General features: G+C 42.3%; 1 protein-coding gene across 50 annotated transcripts in view; it reads right to left on the reverse strand.

Moving 5' to 3' along the window:
- Positions 1–388: 388 nt before the first annotated feature.
- ATXN2 (ataxin 2) overlaps positions 389–20,061 on the reverse strand; it is a 151,989-nt gene continuing 132,316 nt past the window's right edge. For 16 of the 50 annotated variants that reach the window (XM_074007850.1, XM_074007846.1, XM_074007836.1 and 13 more), the window contains 7 exons: positions 19,159–19,343; positions 18,710–18,842; positions 12,916–12,969; positions 5,071–5,216; positions 4,207–4,434; positions 1,858–2,026; positions 389–1,015 (listed from right to left, as the gene is read on the reverse strand). In XM_074007850.1, coding sequence (XP_073863951.1) covers positions 987–1,015; positions 1,858–2,026; positions 4,207–4,434; positions 5,071–5,216; positions 12,916–12,969; positions 18,710–18,842; positions 19,159–19,343 — 944 coding nt within the window. In that variant the 3' untranslated portion in view covers positions 389–986. The remainder of the gene's footprint in view (positions 1,016–1,857; positions 2,027–4,206; positions 4,435–5,070; positions 5,217–12,915; positions 12,970–18,709; positions 18,843–19,158; positions 19,344–20,061) is intronic. The other 34 variants (XM_074007852.1, XM_074007842.1, XM_074007839.1 and 31 more) reach the window with 3 other exon arrangements.

Genomic DNA, 20,061 nt, shown 5'->3' on the forward strand with positions numbered 1-20,061 from the left:
TTGCATTTTTTTTCTGAGTGTCTCCTGCCCCCTACTGGTAAAATAGGAAAATGCCTGAATTGGGAACTTCCAGCTAATGACACTCATTTTGGTTCAGGAGATATTAAAAAGGAAGCTTACAGAATTGGTGCCAGCTCGAGGATGTGGAATTTCAGTGCTGCCCAACTCTGGCCAACCTTCCTCCTCCTGAAGCAGATCTCTAATCCACCAAAGAGAATAGCTCAGTCTTGTCTTTTTCTAGAGACACCTTGAACCAGAACTAAAGGTGAAGAAGAAAAATCATTTGACAGCTACCTTCCGGGATATTAAAAACACACCCTTAGCGCACCTGCTTTGATATTAAGTATCCTACAGTAGAAGTAGCTTATACAGACACACACTAACTTGATCAGTTTTTAAAACTTTTTTTATTTTTTAAATTTTTTTAAAGTTTTTATTTTATATTATCTACAAAGTAAAAGTTTTTCCCTTAACTTAAAAGTTGAACCACTGTAGACAGTGATCACCTCATCAAACTTGATTTATAAATAATAATCCGTCAGTTTGACGGTAAGAATTTACTGAACCTTTGTCAAGTTTAGTAAAAGGGCGTTCCAAGTCTTGATTTTTTTTTTTTTTTTTTTTAAGCAGTAATAGCAGCAAGAATCACTCTTGTTACTTCTTTTGCTAGCTGATGTGTTCATGACTTTCAAGGGTTATTAAAAAATAAATAACTTCCAGTTTCGGCAAGCAGAGCTGGGGTACCTGTGGGACTCTGAAACAGCGTATGGAATTATGGAATAGCCCCCAAGTTCCTAAATGCCTCTACTCGGTCCAAATATCTTCCACTGCAAGTGAACTGTTAGCATTCCTATTGGATGTTACAAGAAATCAACATATATATTTTAAAAACAAAATAAATGAAATTCTAGTTTTCTGTGCTTCCAGTTGGTAGAAGCAGTAGAAGGGAGGAGGGAATTTGGCCTTTCGTTTCCTCCAGGGCAGCCTTACAACTGCTGTTGGTGGTGGGCTTGTACTGTAAAAAGAAAAGCGAACATTGAAACAGAAAACTGGCAACACTACACATCAGCCTAGTGTCTCTGCAGCACATGATTGTAAACTATCCTCGTGCTAGCTGAACAAGACTCAAAATTGAATTCGCTTTCCCCCCTCCCATCTGCACCAAAGTGGGGAGGGTTGGGTGGGTGGGTAGAAACAAACCAGTCAGACGTAAAACCACTTCAGGTAAAACTCCCAGAAGACTTGTTCATGGGTTAGAAAAAAAGGCCTTAACAAACCCCCTCCCCAAATATTAGCCAAGCACCAGTACTGCTTTCAGAATAACAGGTCAGACTGTGAAGTATCGCCATGGCAGCCATCAAGTAGTAGAGCACAATCACAGGGCGCTCTCCCCTGGTCAGGGCATAGGCTGGGGCTAACGCTACACTCAAAGCCAGTCCATCCACAGCGCTTTCTCAGCAGTATCTTCTCCAGAGCTACAATCAAACTCTGCCATGGTAATAACCCCCCACATGTCAGACTTTTGGGACTCAGGAAGGAAAACACTGCCCTGTCCAACCTATCATAACAAGGAAGGCCAACTGAGTCCTAGGCATGCATCAGCTACACAGAATGCTGCTGCTGCTGCTTCTCATCAAGCCAAATCCTGTATACCATCAGAACACACACAGACTCGGCTCCCGGAAGCCTCAGGCCCTGATGCTAAACTGATCGTCACAGTCCCTCCTGTGCACACTCCTGGATGGGTCTTGCTAGTTCTCAAATGTGGGCTTGAAGCACTGGCCCTGCCTGCCATTCCACCTGTGCGAGCAGAATGCTTTGGGGTGCCCCGGCGGCCCCTGCACACACACGCCTCACCTGAAGGGTGCGTCATATAGGGGAAATGCGCAGTTGTCGAGACTGGAATGGGCTGTAGTGCACTTTGAGCGAGGGCGGCCTGGGGACCGCCGGGTGGCTGTGTCGTCATTAGCATCATTGGCGCATGGGCAGTTGGATGAGAAGGAACCATTCCTGACTGTACATGAGCCTGAAACAGAGAGCTCTTTTACGCATACAGGCAACATCTCCGGCTTCAACAACATGTCAACTGTGTTCCTTTCACTGGGCTGGGACTCTCAGGAAAGGGCAATGGTGGGCCTCAGGGCCCAGTTCTGTTCTCTGGGGACAGTCTCTAGTAGATTATCTGTTGACCTGAAGATGTGCTTCACCTTTGGGTAGATCCTGCAAGGAAGGGTCAGGGAGCAGGCACCAAGTGAGCCTAGGTAGAAGTCAGGGCTGTGCTGTCCTAGCCCTTGACATTTCTGATCATTGTATTCTACATATGGGGTAAGATCTTCACAAAGATTAGACACCGGATCCAAGGGTAGCTTTCTCAACTTAATATCATACAAGATTCAATGATGCTTCAGAATCAGGCTGCCATGTGGGGCCTGAGGCAATTTTGCAGATAACATCCCTTTCAGACAGGAAAGCAGATTACTACATTAATAAGCAGAGACTGTCACAGTCCAGTATGTGAATTACTTGGACCTCTGTTCATTTGCCTCTCTCCCTCTGCTTCTGGCCTGCTCACCAGGCAGTGAAAAGAGACTCTTAGGCCCCCGTGACTCTCTGAGAGATATGCTGATGGAGCAGGAGGAGTTGGAGTTTTTAATGGCTCCAGTGAGATGGAAAGGAGTAACCTGGAAGATCTGGGCCAGCCCAGTGTCTCTGTACCAAGTTCAACCTGGTCTCACTCACTGTCAAATTGGAAAGGTGATTTTAGTCAGCCCAAACTAGCTGGATTCCAGCTCTGCAGGGGGTTGGCAGGGCCAGGAAGAGCCCTTGTTTCCTTTTTCCCACACTGTGCACTATTCTAGACTATGATGAGCCTTGGATGAAATGCTGTTTTTACTCTCACGTATTCAAATGGGTACATGGCATATTTGAGCTTCCCTGTGTTAACCTTTTTGCCCTTTCAGCACAAAAACACAGTGAGGTATTAGGGATCCCTGACTTACATGTAAGTTCACATGCCTACTTAGCCACCAGCCTCTGCTAGACACCTACAGGACCCCAGCTCTTATGAAGCTGACTCCACCAAACCACGCTGGCCGCCACGGACCAAACCGGCTTCCCTCCCCACTATCAAAAAGCAAATCAACTGCAGTGCGCTACACCACAGAACCTAAACTTTGCAGGGTGAGGACGCCCAAACTTCCCAGAGCTGTGGAACTCTACTTACAAGGTAGCCTTCTGAGAGATAGATCCAACTGAGTCGCATCTCTAGCCCACACCTTGCCAGAGCCTCACTGGCGCACTATTTAACAGGAAATGGAATTCATTGTGGCAGGTCTCACTTAGACCCGCCTCAGAGAGTTCTGTTATGAAGTAGCAGAGACATCTAATACAGCCAATTCACCCGTAACAGCCCCAGGGAGGGCCTCAAGGCCAGCGTTAGAGCCCAACTTCAGTGCAGCTCCTTCTCCTCATTAAGACAATCCCCTGGGCCCTGGAGTGCAGGGACCTTGTCAGCAGCTGATGCAAACAGCAACCACGGAGATGGCAAGCACACCTTTCACCTGGAGCAGCTGACACTGGAGGTGAGCTCCCAAGTGCTTCCAGGGCTGCTCTTCAAGAAAAATGGGACCACCTGGGTGCTTCCAGCTTCTAGTTACACTGCACCAATGTCCAAGGCCAAGCCCTCTCAAGAGTACAACTTATGGTCAAAGCAGATATATGAATAACCAGGGAAAACAATTGGAGAGATGTGTCTGGAACTCATGTGAGTAACAATCAAGTTGACAGGCCCCAGTAGTCACCTCGGAGAGCTGAGACTCTGTGAAGGCCATCATCCCCGCCTGGCTTCCAAGATAAGTGTGTAGAGGGGGATATATATATACACATATATAGAGTAGTGAGGCTATATAGACGTAGCAAAGCAGACACAGAAAGGAAAGAAGGACTGGGTTGCATTCCAGAGTCAAAGATATTTTTAAGGTCTCAGTTGGAAAACTAAAGGACTGACCAATCAGCACCTTCACTGATCCCATGACAAAACCACACAAACATTCCCTTAGGGCCAGATCACGTATATTTGAGCGGGAAAGGGAGACAGGCAAATGGCATGACACACAGGGTTTCCTAGCTGGGAGAGCCTCTCGCTGCTTACTGATAACCTTCACATTCTACCTGGCCTTCACAGAAAGTTGGCTAAAGCTGGTTTACCTGAGGTACGTGGGCCATGTGGGGTGGGTTGGTATACGCCGGCTGAACGTGAGAAGGATGGATCGTAAAGACGGTCTGTTGTGCTGCTGGGAAACTATTCTGTGGCGACTGCGTGTTGGAGGCAGGTGTCATGGAGGGTGGAGTTGGTGCAAGCCCCGCGTGGTAAATGGCTGACTGCTGCTGTGGACTGGCCAGATGGAGAGCCTGGGCGGCCTGGTGCTGATGGTGCTGCAAAGCGACAGGAAAGAATTGAGAGGAAAACTTCTTTAATGAAAAGCAGCCAAGGGATACTCACAAAGCTGAGCTTTGCACACGTGGGCCTATGATGAGGGGCAACGGAAAGTACAGGGGAATGTACAGGATGGTAAGAGCAAGGCTGGAGGTGCCTCCCATCTGGACATTCCTTTTTGGGGTGCAGAAGCCTGATTCTCGGCCTGGCAGTTAGAAGCTTCTGAGCATACTAAAGTTAAACAAGACTACTGCCCCAGGGAACTGACAAATATCAAAGTCTTTACCTCCATTAGCAAACATAATTCAAGAAGCTCATAGGAAAATAACCTCATCACATAAACCTTAATTAAAATTTAAAAGTCCCAAGCAAATAGGAATTTGCCTTATGAACCTTATGCTAAATTTGATTTTTCATTAACGCAAGTTTCCAGAGCTTATCCTATCACCTATTATCAATATGTATCTTAAATGTGATTCTTAAAAAAAGCAACCACCCCAGGGGCACAGCTGTATCCATCTTCATGAGAGTGGACATGCCATGTGTTCTGACGATGCAATACCTGGCACCTGAAGAAAGCACTCAGATACTAGGATGAGGAAGCCACTCCATGCAGACCTCTGAGTTGCCCTTACCTGAACAGGGCTGGGTGCAGGATGACTTCCACCATGTTGGCTTTGCTGCTGTCCAGTGGGGGTAGCTGAAGGCTGAGGGTGTGGAGTATGTGGGTGCAGGGTAGCGTTAGGGTGCGCATACTGCTGAGCAAGGGAGCCCGTGGAAACTAAAGTGAAAGAAAAAGGAGCATGTACACACCGATGTGTGACAACCTGCATCGCTCCTCTACACTTCATCAACTGAACTTTCTTGATGGTTACAATGCATAACTCACGCCACTACCAATTTCTATAGGTGACTCCATTTAAATCATCCATTGTCTTGAAAAAATAAGTGTAGCTATTGCTTAACAGACTAGCATTTGGTTCATATAATACAGCTCTACATATGATATTTAAATCAAATTAGTTTGCTTTTACTCTGAACAGTCACTAGGTTTTCCCAAAAACACAACTTGAAGGCACAGGCAGAAACTACTCAAACAAGTGCATTTTAGGCGCACACTCTTTAGCTCAAGGCCATTATCTGGCTAACCTCACCATGCTACTGCCCTGGAGCAATGTCCTGAGGGCACAGACTGCATTGGGTGTGGTGGTGGGGGGGGTGTGGGCACTGTGTATGGTATGTGGCAGGGCCAGGGATCTATCATCAGGGCCGAAGGCCCACAATCTCTCTCAGCTAATCACAGCAGCCCCTCTGCCATTCAGTTTACTTCCCAGGCCCTTAATGGAGGATCTCCCACCTTTGCTTTATAAAATATAGAAAAGTAAACTCCCTTCTGAGTGCCTCAGCCCTTTAGAAAGAAATTTATTAGAGTAACTTCAAAGGACAACATGATGGGCCAGTTTAAGTCAAAATAAAGATAAGAACTGAAAGCCAATTCTTTGTGAATCGCAGCATGGGCCAAACCTTGGTACAAAAACCATTTCTTCATGTCTTTCATTTTTTTTTTTTTTTTTGAGATATGAGTCTCACTCACTCTGTTGCCCAGGCTCACTGCAAACTCTGCCTTCCAGGTTTAAGCAATTCTCCTGTCTCAGCCTCCCGAGTAGCTGAGATTACAGGCATGCCACACCACACCTGGCTAATTTTTGTATTTTTGTTTTTTTTTTTTGGAGACGGAGTCTTGCTCTGTCGCCCAGGCTGGAGTGCAGTGGCGCGATCTCGGCTCACTGCAAGCTCCGCCTCCCGGGTTCCCGCCATTCTCCTGCCTCAGCCTCCCGAGTAGCTGGGACTACAGGCGCCTGCCACCGCGCCCGGCTAATTTTTTGTATTTTTAGTAGAGACGGGGTTTCACTGTGTTAGCCAGGATGGTCTCGATCTCTTGACCTTGTGATCCACCCGCCTCAGCCTCCCAAAGTGCTGGGATAACAGGCGTGAGCCACCGCGCCTGGCTAATTTTTGTATTTTTAGTAGAGATGGGGTTTTGCCATGTTGGCCAGACTGATCTCAAACTCCTGACCTCAAGTGATCCGCCCACCTCAGCCTCCCAAAGTGCTGGGATTACAGACGTGAGCCACCGTGTCCGGCCTGTTCATGTGTTTCAAAAACAGTAAGTGGAGAATCAGAAGCAGAGTAGGATGTGTTCACTGCTTCCAGTGACTATGGACAGCACACTGATGATACAAAACTAACCTCCATGTGGCAATGAGCTGAGAACAGAGCGTTCTCAAGACAACTCTAGCAAGGCATAGTTCCCAGCCCTCTCTTGAGAAATGAATCCTAAAATCCCTCAAGATAATAAGCTCATACACAGAAATGATTCCAAAATAGTTTCCCACATTCTTCATATAACATGTTAGCGAACACAGACATATGCAGGACTGATTGGGGAGAGAAGCAAGCACAGCTTTGGGACCAGGCACCCTAGCTCCAGCAGTCTGGTAAGCAAGGCTGCCGAGTCACCAGCATAGATGACTAGATGACTCTGGGTATATCCCATGTAAATGGTGTGCAGAGGGTTAGGCAAGGCACATGGAGCAGTTCTATAATGCTAGGTGTTGTAGGACTAAGGGCCACCAACTCTCCAGCCCAGTTACATCTCGAGATGCAAAGCCATCTCTTAGTAGAGGAAAGGGCAAGGCAAAGAGCCAGTTCTAGGATCACCTGTGCATCCACTGCCAATGCCATAGCTGGCATTAATATTCCTTCATACCCAGTTTAGACTGGACACAGCAGCTTTGTTTATACACTGGGAAAATTTTCCAGACTGTAGGAATTAACATATGCCAGAACATTTTAACAAGAAAACTGTGGCAACATATTCTCTGAATGTTTTTAAGGGTAGTGAATGTCTTCTGGGAGCTAGAACAAACGTACAAACGATGAACAATTCTGAGCTTCAGTCTCATGAGTCTATGAAGACAGTCCTTTTTTTCTAACTTGCTGGCTTATTAACAGGCCCTCCATCATCATCATACTCATTAAGTTTACTTCCAGCTCCCCCAAGTTGTACAGGCACTGACTTGGTCTAAAAGATTTGATGTAAATTTCGAACCCGAGTTTGTTGTTTGTTTTTGTAAAAATCTTACGTTCATCTTAAAAATGTATGTATTTATTTATTTAAATTTTTGACAGGGTCTCACTCTGTTGCCCAGGCTGGAGTGCAGTGGCGCCATCTCGGCTCACTGCAACCTCCGTCTCCCAGGTTCAAGCGATTCTCCTGCCTTGGCCTCCCGAGTAGCTGGGACTATAGTCAAGCATCACCATGCCTGGCTGATTTTTGTATTTTTAGTAAAGATGGGTTTTGCCATGTTGGCCAGGCTGGTCTCGAACTACTGGACTCAAGTGATCCACCTGCCTCGGCCTCCCAAAGTGCTGGGATTATAGGCATGAGCCACTGCGCCTGGCCCTGTTTGTTTATTTTTGAGACCCAGTCTTGCTGTCACCCAGGCTGGAGTGCAGTGGCGCAATCTTGGCTCACTACAGCCTCCGTCTCCTGGGTTAAAGTGATTCTCCTGCCTCAGCCTCCGAGTAGCTGGGATTACCTGGCTAATTTTTGTATTTTTAGTAGAGACGGGGTTTCACCATGTTGGTCAGGCTGGTCTCGAACTCCTGGCCTCAAGTGATCCGCCCACCTCGGCCTCCCGAAGTTTTAGGATTACAGGCATGAGCAACTGCACCCAGCCTAAAAATTGATCTTTGAATAATAAAAAAGCCCCTTGTAGCTAAGCAGCTACTACAGTAGACAGCGCAGTTTTGTTGTTGTTTTGAGATGGAGTCTCGCTCTGTTGCCCAGGGTGGAGTACAGTGGCGTGATATCAGCTCACTGCAATCTCCACCTCCTGGGTTCAAGTGATTCTCCTGTGTCAGCCTCCTGAGTAGCTGGGACCAAATGCGTGCCTGGCTAACTTTTTTTGTATTTTTAGTAGAGACGGGGTTTCACCATGTTGGTCAGGCTGGTCTTGAACTCCTGACCTCAGGTGATCCACTCATCTTGGCCTCCCAAAGTGCTGGGATTACAGACGTGAGCCACCGCACCTTGCCACCAAAAGTTCTATTGGATAGTGATGTCTACAGTTGTCCATGGTCCCCTACTGTTAAACCATTAGCACTAACCCCTACCCCCAACCCAGCCTCTTAAAAATGTCATTTGTAGCAATACTAAATCTGTCTAAGGAAAAGCAATTCCCAAATCCCAAATTCTGTTCATGGTGGTTCATAAAGATATAGTACAGAATCTCAGAGGGTTTTTTTTTTTAACTTTATTCAAGAAATTTTGTACTAAAAAGTTGTAAATTTCACGTTTAATTACCTTCTAAGCAAAGTACTAAGAATATTAAAAAGTAACAATAAATATAGAAAATAATTATGCCCATGAAGTCTCATAATTAAGTTATTCATCAACTGGAAAAATGTAAAAATCTTGAAATCATTTGAAGAGAAAAGTAAAGATGAAATATTTTTACTATGCATTTTTAAAAGGCATCTCTGCAATTTAAGTTTACCAATATTTAAAGACTATAATACAGTGTTCTGATCTATAGCTAATCTGCATGCATAGCACAAATACTCAAGCTGAGTGAATGCACATAGGCTTTGTTTAAAAAAACAAAAACAAAATCCTTTCCCTACCTAAATACCAGTAAACTGCAAGGCATTGATTAAAAACAAGACGAACAAAAATCACAAAGGATGTGTAAAATATGTATCACATATTGCAAACAAAATTTAAAAAGTTAATTAGAAATATTTCCCTTCTCAGCATTTTGGTAGGCCGAGGTGGGAGGATCACCTGAGGCGAGGAGATCGAGACCAGCTTGGCCAACAGGGGGAAATCCCGTCTCTACTAAAAATACAAAAATTAGCTGGGCATGGTGGCGGCGCCTGTAATCACAGATACTTGGGAGAGTGAGGCAGGAGAATAGCTTGAACCCGGGAGGCGGAGATTGCAGTGAACTGAGATCACGCCATTGCACTCCAGCTTGGGCAACAAGAGTGAAACTCCGTCTCAAACAAACAAACAAACAAACAAACAAACAAATAAATAAATAAATAATAATAATAAATTGGGAGAAATGTGAAACTTATACTTTAAATCAATACTCATAACAAAAATACAGTTCGGCTCCTTGATAGGCCAGTTAAGTAAGAGTGATACAAAGTGGGGTAGGAAGAAAATTTAAGTCAATGAAAAAAATAGCTTGGAAGACAAGAGAGACAAGAAAGGAACTGGAGGCCAAGGCGGGTGATCACAAGGTCAGGAGTTCAAGACCAGCCTGGCCAAGATGGTGAAACCCTGTCTCTATTTAAAATACAAAAAAATTAGCTGGACGTGGTGGCAGGCGCCTGTAATCCCAGCTACTCTGGAAGCTGAGGCAGAGAATTGCTTAAACCCAGGAGGCGGAGGTTGCAGTGAGCCGAGACTGCGCGACTGCACTCCAGCCTGGATGACAGAGTGAGACTCCATCTCAAAAAAATAATAATAATAATAAAAGGAACCAAGATAAGGTAAACAAGGAAAAAACACAGGAGAGTCAGGGAAAAGGAGAGTGCAGCGGGAAGGGCCGTGGGTTCTGACCCATGCATATTATTTCACTGCTTTTGTTATACATGCTCATTCTGGCTAAAGATCCCAGAGATGTTAAAAATAAAGTGAATTTTCTTTGTAATTCTGATTTATTCATCAGTTAAACTTCTATTTATAAAACTTAAGAAGTCTTCATAAAGTCTTTTGGATTAAAGATAATCAAAGACATATGCTTCTTTGGTCCAGACATAGTCCAGAAGTTTCCCACTCAGTGTTCCTTGACATAAATATTTAAGATTCTAAATATATGATCAGTCAAAAATCCTTAATAACACTAACCACATTCCAGAACTAGTTTCCTCAGCTGTGATCTCACTGAAGCAAATTCAGTACATAAAGCTGTGTGTTTAATTTGTTACTAGGTTTTGTCATTTTGACTTTGGATGCACAAGTCATAAGAGATCACCAGCACTGCTAAACTTTAAAAATAAAACAAAATCTTCCAACTTGTAAATTTGATGTTAAATTCAGAAAAAGGGAAGTGAAGGAAAGCTGAAAACTCCAAAAGGGGAATAAAAGGCAACTTGACCAAACCATCACAAAATGGCTTAGAACAGGGGAAAATGAAGCAGCAAATTAAATTAGCAGCCCAACTGTTAGTTTCTTTTAAAAAGTACTGATACTCCCTTTTAAGGGAAGTTGTGCTAAGGCAATTAAGGCTTAGGTGTAATGATTAAGGACCTTTCAGCTACTTACCAGGAAAACGACACCAAACTACTAACAGAAACAGTAAGATGGTGAGGATAACTACATTTGAGACCTCAAATTGAGTACATAATAAAATCACTGATGGACACTACCTTTTACACACTACAATCACAGACATAGTTTCCCCTTTAATAGTATATACATGGCCGGGCGCGGTGGCTCACGCCTGTAATCCCAGCACTTTGGGAGGCCGAGGTGGGCGGATCACAAGGTCAGGAGATCGAGACCACGGTGAAACCCCGTCTCTACTAAAAATACAAAAAATTAGCCGGGCGCGGTTGTGGGCGCCTGTAGTCCCAGCTACTCGGGAGGCTGAGGCAGGAGAATGGCGTGAACCCGGGAGGCGGAGCTTGCAATGAGCCGAGATCGCGCCACTGCACTCCAGCCTGGGCGACAGAGCGAGACTCCGTCTCAAAAAAAAAAAAAAAAAAAAATAGTATATACATACAGCAAGACTCCTCTTTAAAGAGCATCTATTAAAGGATTAAATTTAACATTTCCTAGCACCAAATAAATAATATATATATATGCACACATATACATATGTATGTATGTATGTATGAGTTTATTTTTGAATACCAAGTCATGGTATAATTAACAAAGATTTAAGGTCAAATGCATTTTAAATGCTAATATGGCATTTAGTAGAGTCAGACATTGAGTCACCCCAAAATAACTCAAAATGTTGTACCTAACATAAAATCTGAATCCTTAATATCCTCTAGAATACAATATTTCATACAAGGTGACAATATTAATGGCACAAATTTCTAAAAGATTTCTACAAATATTAGTACTCTTTCTATTTAAATACCAAAGTCCAAGAGACTAGCCTTATTTTTATTTTTATTTTTTTGAGACAGAGTCTCTCTCTGTTGCCCAGGCCTGAGTGCAGTAATGCCATCTTGGCTCACTGCAACCTCCACCTCCAGGGTTCATGGAAATCTTGTGCCTCAGCCTCCCAAGTAGCTGGGACTGCAGGTGTGCGCCACCATGCTTTTGGTAGAGATACTGTTTCACCATGTTGGCCAGGCTGTTCTCGAACTCCTGGCCTCAAGTGATCCACCCACCTCGGCCTCCCAAAGTGCTGGGATTACAGGCGTGAGCCACCGCATCCGGCCCTTATTTTTACAAATTGCCCTACCAATAGGAAAAATGTACCTTACAAGTTCATTTCCAAAAGAAAGCTCTGCCCAGACTTTCTCCATGAAGGAGCAACCATTTCTGTACTTTTTGCCAGGTGGGGAGAGGGGACCCGTGCTGTCCAAGATAATGACCTGAGAGGTCATGATCTCTTGTGCTTAAGAGTTCAAGACATCCTGAGGGGTCTGCTTCCTGAATATTTTATTTTTTGAGACAGAGTCTCGCTCTGCCACCCAGGTTGGACTGGAGTGGCATGACCTCGGCTCACTGCAACCTCTGCCTCCAGAGTTCAAGCAATTCTCCTGCCTCAGCCTCCCGAGTAGCTGGGATTACAGGCACATGCCCCTACACACAGCTGATTTTTGCATTTTTTAGTAGAGATGGAGTTTTACCATGTTGGCTAGGCTGGTGTTGAACTCCTGACCTCAGATGATCCACCAGCCTCAGCCTCCCAAAGCGCTGGGATTACAGGTGTGAGCCACCGTGCCCGGCCCTTCCTGAATATTTAAAACCTTTAGCCATGCACAGGACTGAAAAGTTTTTCCCTTAGTATTTCATCAATCCTATTCAATTAAAAATCCTGGTAGGCATAAATTTCTTCTTATCAGAATATAAACAAACATTTTAAGTTTATACTAAGCTTGTGGCTTGGTGTGTGTGTGTGTGTGTATACGTGCGTGCATGTATAAAGCTGTTTAGGAAAAGTTTCTCTGAACAAGGAAATTATTAGGCATTTCCCAGTCACATTTGCTTGGTATGCAAAAATTGATTTCTGAAACAACTCCATTTTTCATTAACTCCAGCCTTCTTACTAAACTGCATTATATTTCCATTTTAAAAACTGAATTATTTACAGATATAAATACTTTCAATAATTTGACTGGCACAAAGAAAATACTGTTCAACAAGTCTACACCCTTAACATGTATTCTTTAAAAAGTGTTTTACTGTACAATTAAAAATTAGTATAAAAAACCCAACTCACTGGCAAAGTAGAAAGAAGGGCTTGTCTCCTTGTTGTATGGTAATTTGGGACATGCTGAATTTGGGAAATAGAAAGGTAAATTAGCCTTTTGAGGTGTGCATTTTCCGAATTTTCTGGAAAGGTTGACATATTAGTAATTTCTTTTTGTATTCATGCATAATTATTTTTATAAGAGATGACAAGCACTTTAAACATTGTTACAGAATTTTAAAAGAAAGAACTAAACCGGAAGACACTGTTCTTCTGTACTTAGCTTAGGTGTCAAGTTATCATGCTGACTTGCTTAAAAGTGAAAGGAATAAAATAATTATCTAATAAAAAGACCAACATGGCATTCTACTGAACAACCTTGATATAAATCATGTACCAAAATGAAACAATATTTACCAAGTTTAATTCAATAGACACACAATTTTGCAAAACATTACTAATGGAGATGTCATTATCCTGAAAGATCATCTAGCAATGGATCCAAAACTTTAGGAACATTGCAAAAATATAAACATGAATATTATCATTTCTTATTAAAACATGTCTGCATAAAGGGATAGGGCATATGAGTGAATTTAAATACACCTGGAAGGATACACACAAAATGTTAAAAGGCAGTTGTCAGGTGGAGGGATTATGGATGCTTTTCACTTTTTTTTTTTTACTTACTGTATTTTCTTACTTATCTTACTAATCTACATTAAACTACCAAAAACAAACCAAAACAGGATTCTGGATCTAACTCTTCCTAATGGCCCTAGTTAGAAAAGTTTATTACTCTTTCTGAAAGGTCAAAGCATCACCATAAAACAAAATTAGATGAATTAGAGGAGTAGATGTGAGGCTGGGCGTGGTGGCTCACATCTGTAATCCCAGGACTTTGGGAGGCCCAGGCAGACAAATCACGAGGTCAAAAGTTCGAGACCAGCCTGGCCAAGATGGTGAAACCCCGTCTCTACTAAAAATACAAAAATTGGCCGGTTGTGGTGGCACACACCTGTAGTCCCAGCTACTTGGGAGGCTGAGGCAGAAAAGTCACTTGAACCTGGGAGGCAGAGGTTGCAGTGAGCCAAGATCATGCCACTGTACTCCAGAATGGGCGACAGAGTGAAACTGCCTTAAAAAAAAAAAAAAAAAAAAAAAAAAGAATAGATGTGATAGGAAAAAAAAAAAAAAATTAAAGTAACTTCTTAGAAGGGATGGGGTAGAGGCAATGATGAAAGTTAGATTAAGAGACATCAAAGAGGCCAGGCGCAGTGGCTCACACCTGTAATCCCAGCACTTTGGGAGGCTGAGGTGGGTGGATCACCTGAGGTCGAGAGTTCAACACCAGCCTGACCAACATGGTGAAACCCGATCACTACTAAAAATATAAAAATTAGCCAGGCATGGTGGCAGGCACCTGTAGTCCCAGCTACTCAGGAGGCTGAGGCAGGATAATTGCTTGAACCCAGGAGGCAGAGGTTGCGGTGAACCAAGATTGCGCCATTGCACTCCAGCCTGGGCGACAGAGTGAGACTCTGTCTCAAAAAGGAAAAAAAGAAAAAGAAAAGGAAAAAAAAAAATAATAAGAGGCTGGGCACGGTGGCTCACGCCTGTAATCCCAGCACTTTGGGAGGCCGAGGCTGATGGATCACGAGGTCAGGAGATCAAGACCATCCTGGCTAACACAGTGAAACCCGATCTCTACTAAACAAAATACAAAAAATTAGCCGGGCACAGTGGTGGGCACCTGTAGTCCCAACTACGTGGGAGGCTGAGGCAGGAGAATGGCGTTAACCCAGGAGGTGGAGCCTGCAGTGAGCCAAGATGGTGCCACCACACTCCAGCTTGGGCGACAGGGCAAGACTCCATCTCAAAACAAAACAAAACAAAACAAAACAAAACAAAACAAAAGACATCAAAGAGATGAGGTTTTTGACAAAAGCCCTTTCTAAGATAGCTAGAAAGAGTACAAGGTCAATAATTTTTTAGAATGTAATAAATAACTCTCCTATTTGATCAATTTAACTGTTTAGTAATGTTAGCATATTTGTATTAAACATACTAAAAATTTAAAAACAATAATCAGGATTTCATTTTGCAGTCATTAGTGGTCTTATGTTTTCAATGCCTTTGGCTATGGCCATAACAATGAATGAGAAAAGGTGACATAAAATTGTCACCAACATCTGGGTGCACGTTCTGTTTGCATTAAATGTTTTAAAAACCTAGATAGGATGTAGCTTAAAAAAAGCACAATTCATACTCAAAGTATTTGGTTCCTTTGAGAAAATTTATGGCAATATATTTAATATATTTATAAAATATAAATCCTTCAGGGAAGATGAGTATAAAATTAACACTTCTATGTAAGTTTGTTATAGTTTATAAGAATGTACTTCAAATTTTGTTTATATTTGATATAATAAGGCTTTGAAAGTCTAATAATTCAAATAAACCACTGAAGATTTAATGAAGAATGTGCTTAAGCAGATTAAATTATGGCTTATGATGGCATAGAACAAAACAATTCTTTCTGATGTTTTCTTTTTTTAAATAGAGACAGGGTCTTGCTCTGTCACCCAGGCTGCATTACAGTGGTGCCATCATAGCTCACTGTAGCCTCAAAGTCCTGGGCTCAAGTGATCCTCCCATCTCAGCTTCCCGGGTAGGCAGGACTACAGGCACATGCCACCATGACTAGACTTTTTCTTTTTTTTTTTTTTTTGGTAGAGATGGGATCTCCCCATCTTGCCGAGACTGGTCTTGAACACCAGGGCTAAGCGATCCTCCACTTCAGCCTCCCCAAGTGCTTGGATTACAGGTGTAAACCACCATGCCCAGCTCCTAGTGTCCTTTTTAGGGTCTTAAGCACCCCAAAGGGAATCTTGATTAACTAGTGATAATCACAATAAATCCACACCCTTGCTCCTAGCCTGCCTCCATACAGACAGCAATTAAATACCACCTGTGTAAACTGCAGGAGAGTAGTTCATGTTTGGCTGAGTAACCTTCTCCTGGCATGAAATAACTGGTTCTAATGACTAGTTCGTTCCAGATTTCACTGGACTTTAGATCTAGTGCTGTGTTTTATTTGCAACATTTCCTATTTGCCCACACATAAATGGACTTTGGGGTCTAAGGCCCCACTGCTCTTCAAATGGACATGTTCTGGTAAGTAGTTATGAAAATTATTCGTACCTCAAACACAGTATTTACCCTATAGGCTGTTTCAAAATAAATGAACATTCATCCAAAAGATGAAGCCAGATGTTGGCAGTGAATGAACACATGGGAAGAAAGATTCTGCTTAACATTACAGTATTATTGCTACAATGTCTCAAAAGCATTGGTACACAAATATCTACTCTCCAAATGCAATGGAAATTTTAGCTCAAAAGTTTCACATCTGATTCCAAGGGGAGCATGCCAAAAAATGGAAGGAAAGAGATGTTTTTCCACTTGTTAAATCATGATGTATTCACCAGAAATGTACAAACAATCATAATGAACTTTTAACCTAGGCCTTTAGCAAACTGGAAAATTGTTAAAATATATACAAGTTGCATAAAAGCCAGCATGATGAATCAATCGTGCCTTTTCACGCATATGAAGTCCTGGTTAAGACAACTAAAGACAAGTCAAATGACATGGAGTCATAACCAAAATAATAAACCAAGTCAGTTTGTCAGTATCTTTTACAATTAAATTACGGATGGGCTTCTTGAAAAAAATGTTTTCCAAAATGTAGCAATCACACAATTTTTTATTTAAAATGTAAAATCCACAATAAAAAGTTGAAGGTGATAATGTGGGAAATTAAGACTGGGCTTAAGTTTTATAAAACTAAACACCTTTGATGATGTACAAATTCCTATCAGCAGTGAGTCTTTATGACAGACAAGAACCTCCAGGAAGAAAGCATAAGCTGTGGGTTACAGGTAATAGGAAGGATGATTGCTGCTGCCCAAGTCCTATTCTCATTAACCAACAGAATGTTAAAACTTTTAACACTCTGTTAAAAAGGACAGAGGTGATATGAAAAGTAGTAATGTCTCAAGAAGAGGGTTTGCCAGAAATCTGTAAATTCTTTTTTTTTTTTTTTGAGATGGAGTCTCACTCTGTCGCTCAGGCTGGAGTGCAGTGGCGCAATCTCGGCTCACTGCAACCTCCACCTCCTGGGGTCAAGCAATTCTCCTGCCTCAGCCTCCCAAGTAGCTGGGATTACAGACACCTGCCACCACACCCAGCTAATTTTTGTATTTTTAGTAGAGACAGGGTTTCACCATGTTGGCCAGGCTGGTCTCGAACTCCTGACCTCAGGTGATCTGCCCGCCTAGGCCTCCAAAAGTGCTAGGATTACAGGCGTGAACCACCACGTCCAGCCTGAAATCTGTAAATTCTTTTTTTTTTTTTTTTTTTTTAAAACAGAGTCTTGTTCTGTCGCCCAGGTTGGAGTGCAATGGTGCGATCTCAGCTCACTGCAACCTCTGCCTCCTGGGTTCAAGCAATTCTGCTGCCTCAGTCTCCTGAGTAGCCAGGACTATAGGCGCGTGCCACCGCACCCGGCCAATTTTTTGTATTTTTAGTAGAGACGGGGTTTCACCATGTTGGCCAGGCTGGTCTCGATCTCCTGACCTCATGACCCACCCGCCTTGGCCTCCCAAAGTGCTGGGATTACAGTCATGAGCCACTGTGCCCAGCCTGTAAATTCTTAAATAACTCAGTTTTGCCTAGACATACTTGTTCAGGACATCTAAACTTAAAAAATAAAAATTTTATATTCTTAGTATTTCAAAAAGTTTAAAAGAGGTTTTAAAAATGAAATGTCAATGTAGCTGCATGTAACTGTAATCTCATTCTCATAGCAGTACACTTTTCAACTGTACAAATAAACCAAAATTATCCCCTACTCCAAAAAACCAAAAATGCAAATAGGAAAACTAAATGACACTACAGTTCTCAGAAATATTCAGAACAAAACATCTTAATGAAATCAGTACTATTTAAAAGCATATTCTGAAAAACATTTGAAGCAATCCATTAATTCTATATCATAAGATATACAAGTGGACATTTAATTTTAAATTATCAACAGTGAAAAATCTGTTATTTTGGTACTTTAGACAGCTGCTAAGTTGATCTACACAAATTTTTCTGTTTAGTCACAAAATGAAGATGGGGTTTTGCTTATTACTGTCACATATAAATACTGCTTAGTTTTACATAAAATACTTCTCATTTTCATTTCAGCATTCTGTTTACATTGGTTATAAAGTGTGAATCATGTCTAAAATATATCTAATATTACATAATATTCAACCACTTAAAATACAGCATGATGTAGAAACATAGCATTATCATTATAACAAACAGCAAAAACAAACAAACAAAAACAAACAAACAAAAAAACGAATGCCCGTGACCCACAGATCAAGTTGTGAAGCAGAATGTTTTCATGCTGAAAACGCTTTTATGCTTTTATTATTATAAAATTCTCTTGCACGTCATAGGATATACCAAAGCATAATACTGATGAGGAAGAGGAGAAAGGTACCTTTCTCCACAAAGATGCTTTGCCATTATAAACATCATTACATTTTAGTTAAAGCAGGAGAGAGATCTGAAGACCAGGTACAGAAGTAGAAACTATTTGCCAAGACTTATAAAGCAAGTCAGGCAAAGAAACGAGTTCATCTTTTCCTTCAGATTCTTGACCCTCAATGTCATAAAAGGTCAGGTTATTCTTAGAGTATGTTTTCAGAAACTTAAATTAAGAAGAGTCACACACACTGGAAAAGACAAACAAAGTGCTTCCTACCATACATCGCATGCGTCTGCTCATGAGCCCCGTACTGAGTTGCTGAAGAAGACACTAAACCAGGCTGGGCATGTGTTGGTGGTGCCATCATTCTAGCATTACCCTGTATTACAGGACTATAGACATGAGGATGCTGTGTTCAAACAAAAAATAAAGAAAGAACATGAATACTGCAAATAGAGCCAAGCGGACTTTAGTTAAGATTTTTAACTCCATGGTTTCCAGATTTCCAGAAACAACTGTAAACTCTCAAATCTTTCTTGGCTGTTTCCTCTGAACCTGTTACAATGATCAGTAACCTTTGAATATATATTAAAAAGGGTCCCCAAGTCCTTATCTATCTATCCTACCATCACACAAAAGCAAAAATTATAAAGGAAAATCCCTTTACCATATTAAAAGCTTTTTTAAATGGTACAAAAATTAAGAGTTAGCCCTACCAGCCTTACCTGAGACTGATAATGTGGCACATGCTGAACAAGGGGCTGATTTGGGAACTGCTGAGGACTGTAGGCAACATATTGCGTGGAGTAAGCTGGTGGGGTGGCTGCAATCGGTGGGCCCGCTGCTGACGCTGGATGCATCATGGCACTCTGATGATGCTGGTCTTGCCGCTGTTGGGGCATATTTGGTACTGCAGAAAAAAAAGCAGACTGCCTATTAAACAGTATCTCCACAGCATAATACATGTGTTCACATGGTCTAGGAGGCTCTGAATGATTTGACCCTGCATCTGCGTCTCTGATGCCATCTCATACCACTCCCACTTCTGCCACTCTGGGTTGTCTGCGTATCATGCATGCTAGTCCTCAGCCTCAAACACCAGTTCCCAAATCCCAGCTGGGATAATTCTGCCTCATCCTTCAGGTGTCAGCTTGAAAGCAACTTCCTCAGAGAGACTTTCTCACATGGCCCTCAGACTTGATCAAGTCCCTGGAACAGACTCTTACAGCATTTTGAAATCACTTCTCATATGATATTTTCTGGGACAGGCACTGCATTCATTTTGAGAAAAATGAAAGTATGACCAAAGAGCCAAAACAGATCCAACACTAACTTTCTATCTTCCTCATTTCCTACCACCGAATCCTTGTAACACTTCCCATTCTTTCTCAAACCCAGTATAACACAGCACCATGTAGCATATAGCAGGTTTCTAAATAATAGTTCTTTTAAAAGACTACTCTATGTCTTATCTTAATCCACACAGGTGGTCTGCGTGTAAGGGCCTCTCCCTGTTACAACTCCAGTTAAGAATTCAGCTCAACTGTCGTCTCCAATGTGAGGTTTTTTTCCAGTTCCTCCAGCACAAGCTAGCTACTTTCCATGTGCCTCTTTCCTCACACATTTCT

The sequence above is a fragment of the Macaca fascicularis genome, chromosome 11 (genome assembly GCF_037993035.2).
Source record: "Macaca fascicularis isolate 582-1 chromosome 11, T2T-MFA8v1.1".
Lineage (NCBI taxonomy): Eukaryota > Metazoa > Chordata > Mammalia > Primates > Cercopithecidae > Macaca > Macaca fascicularis.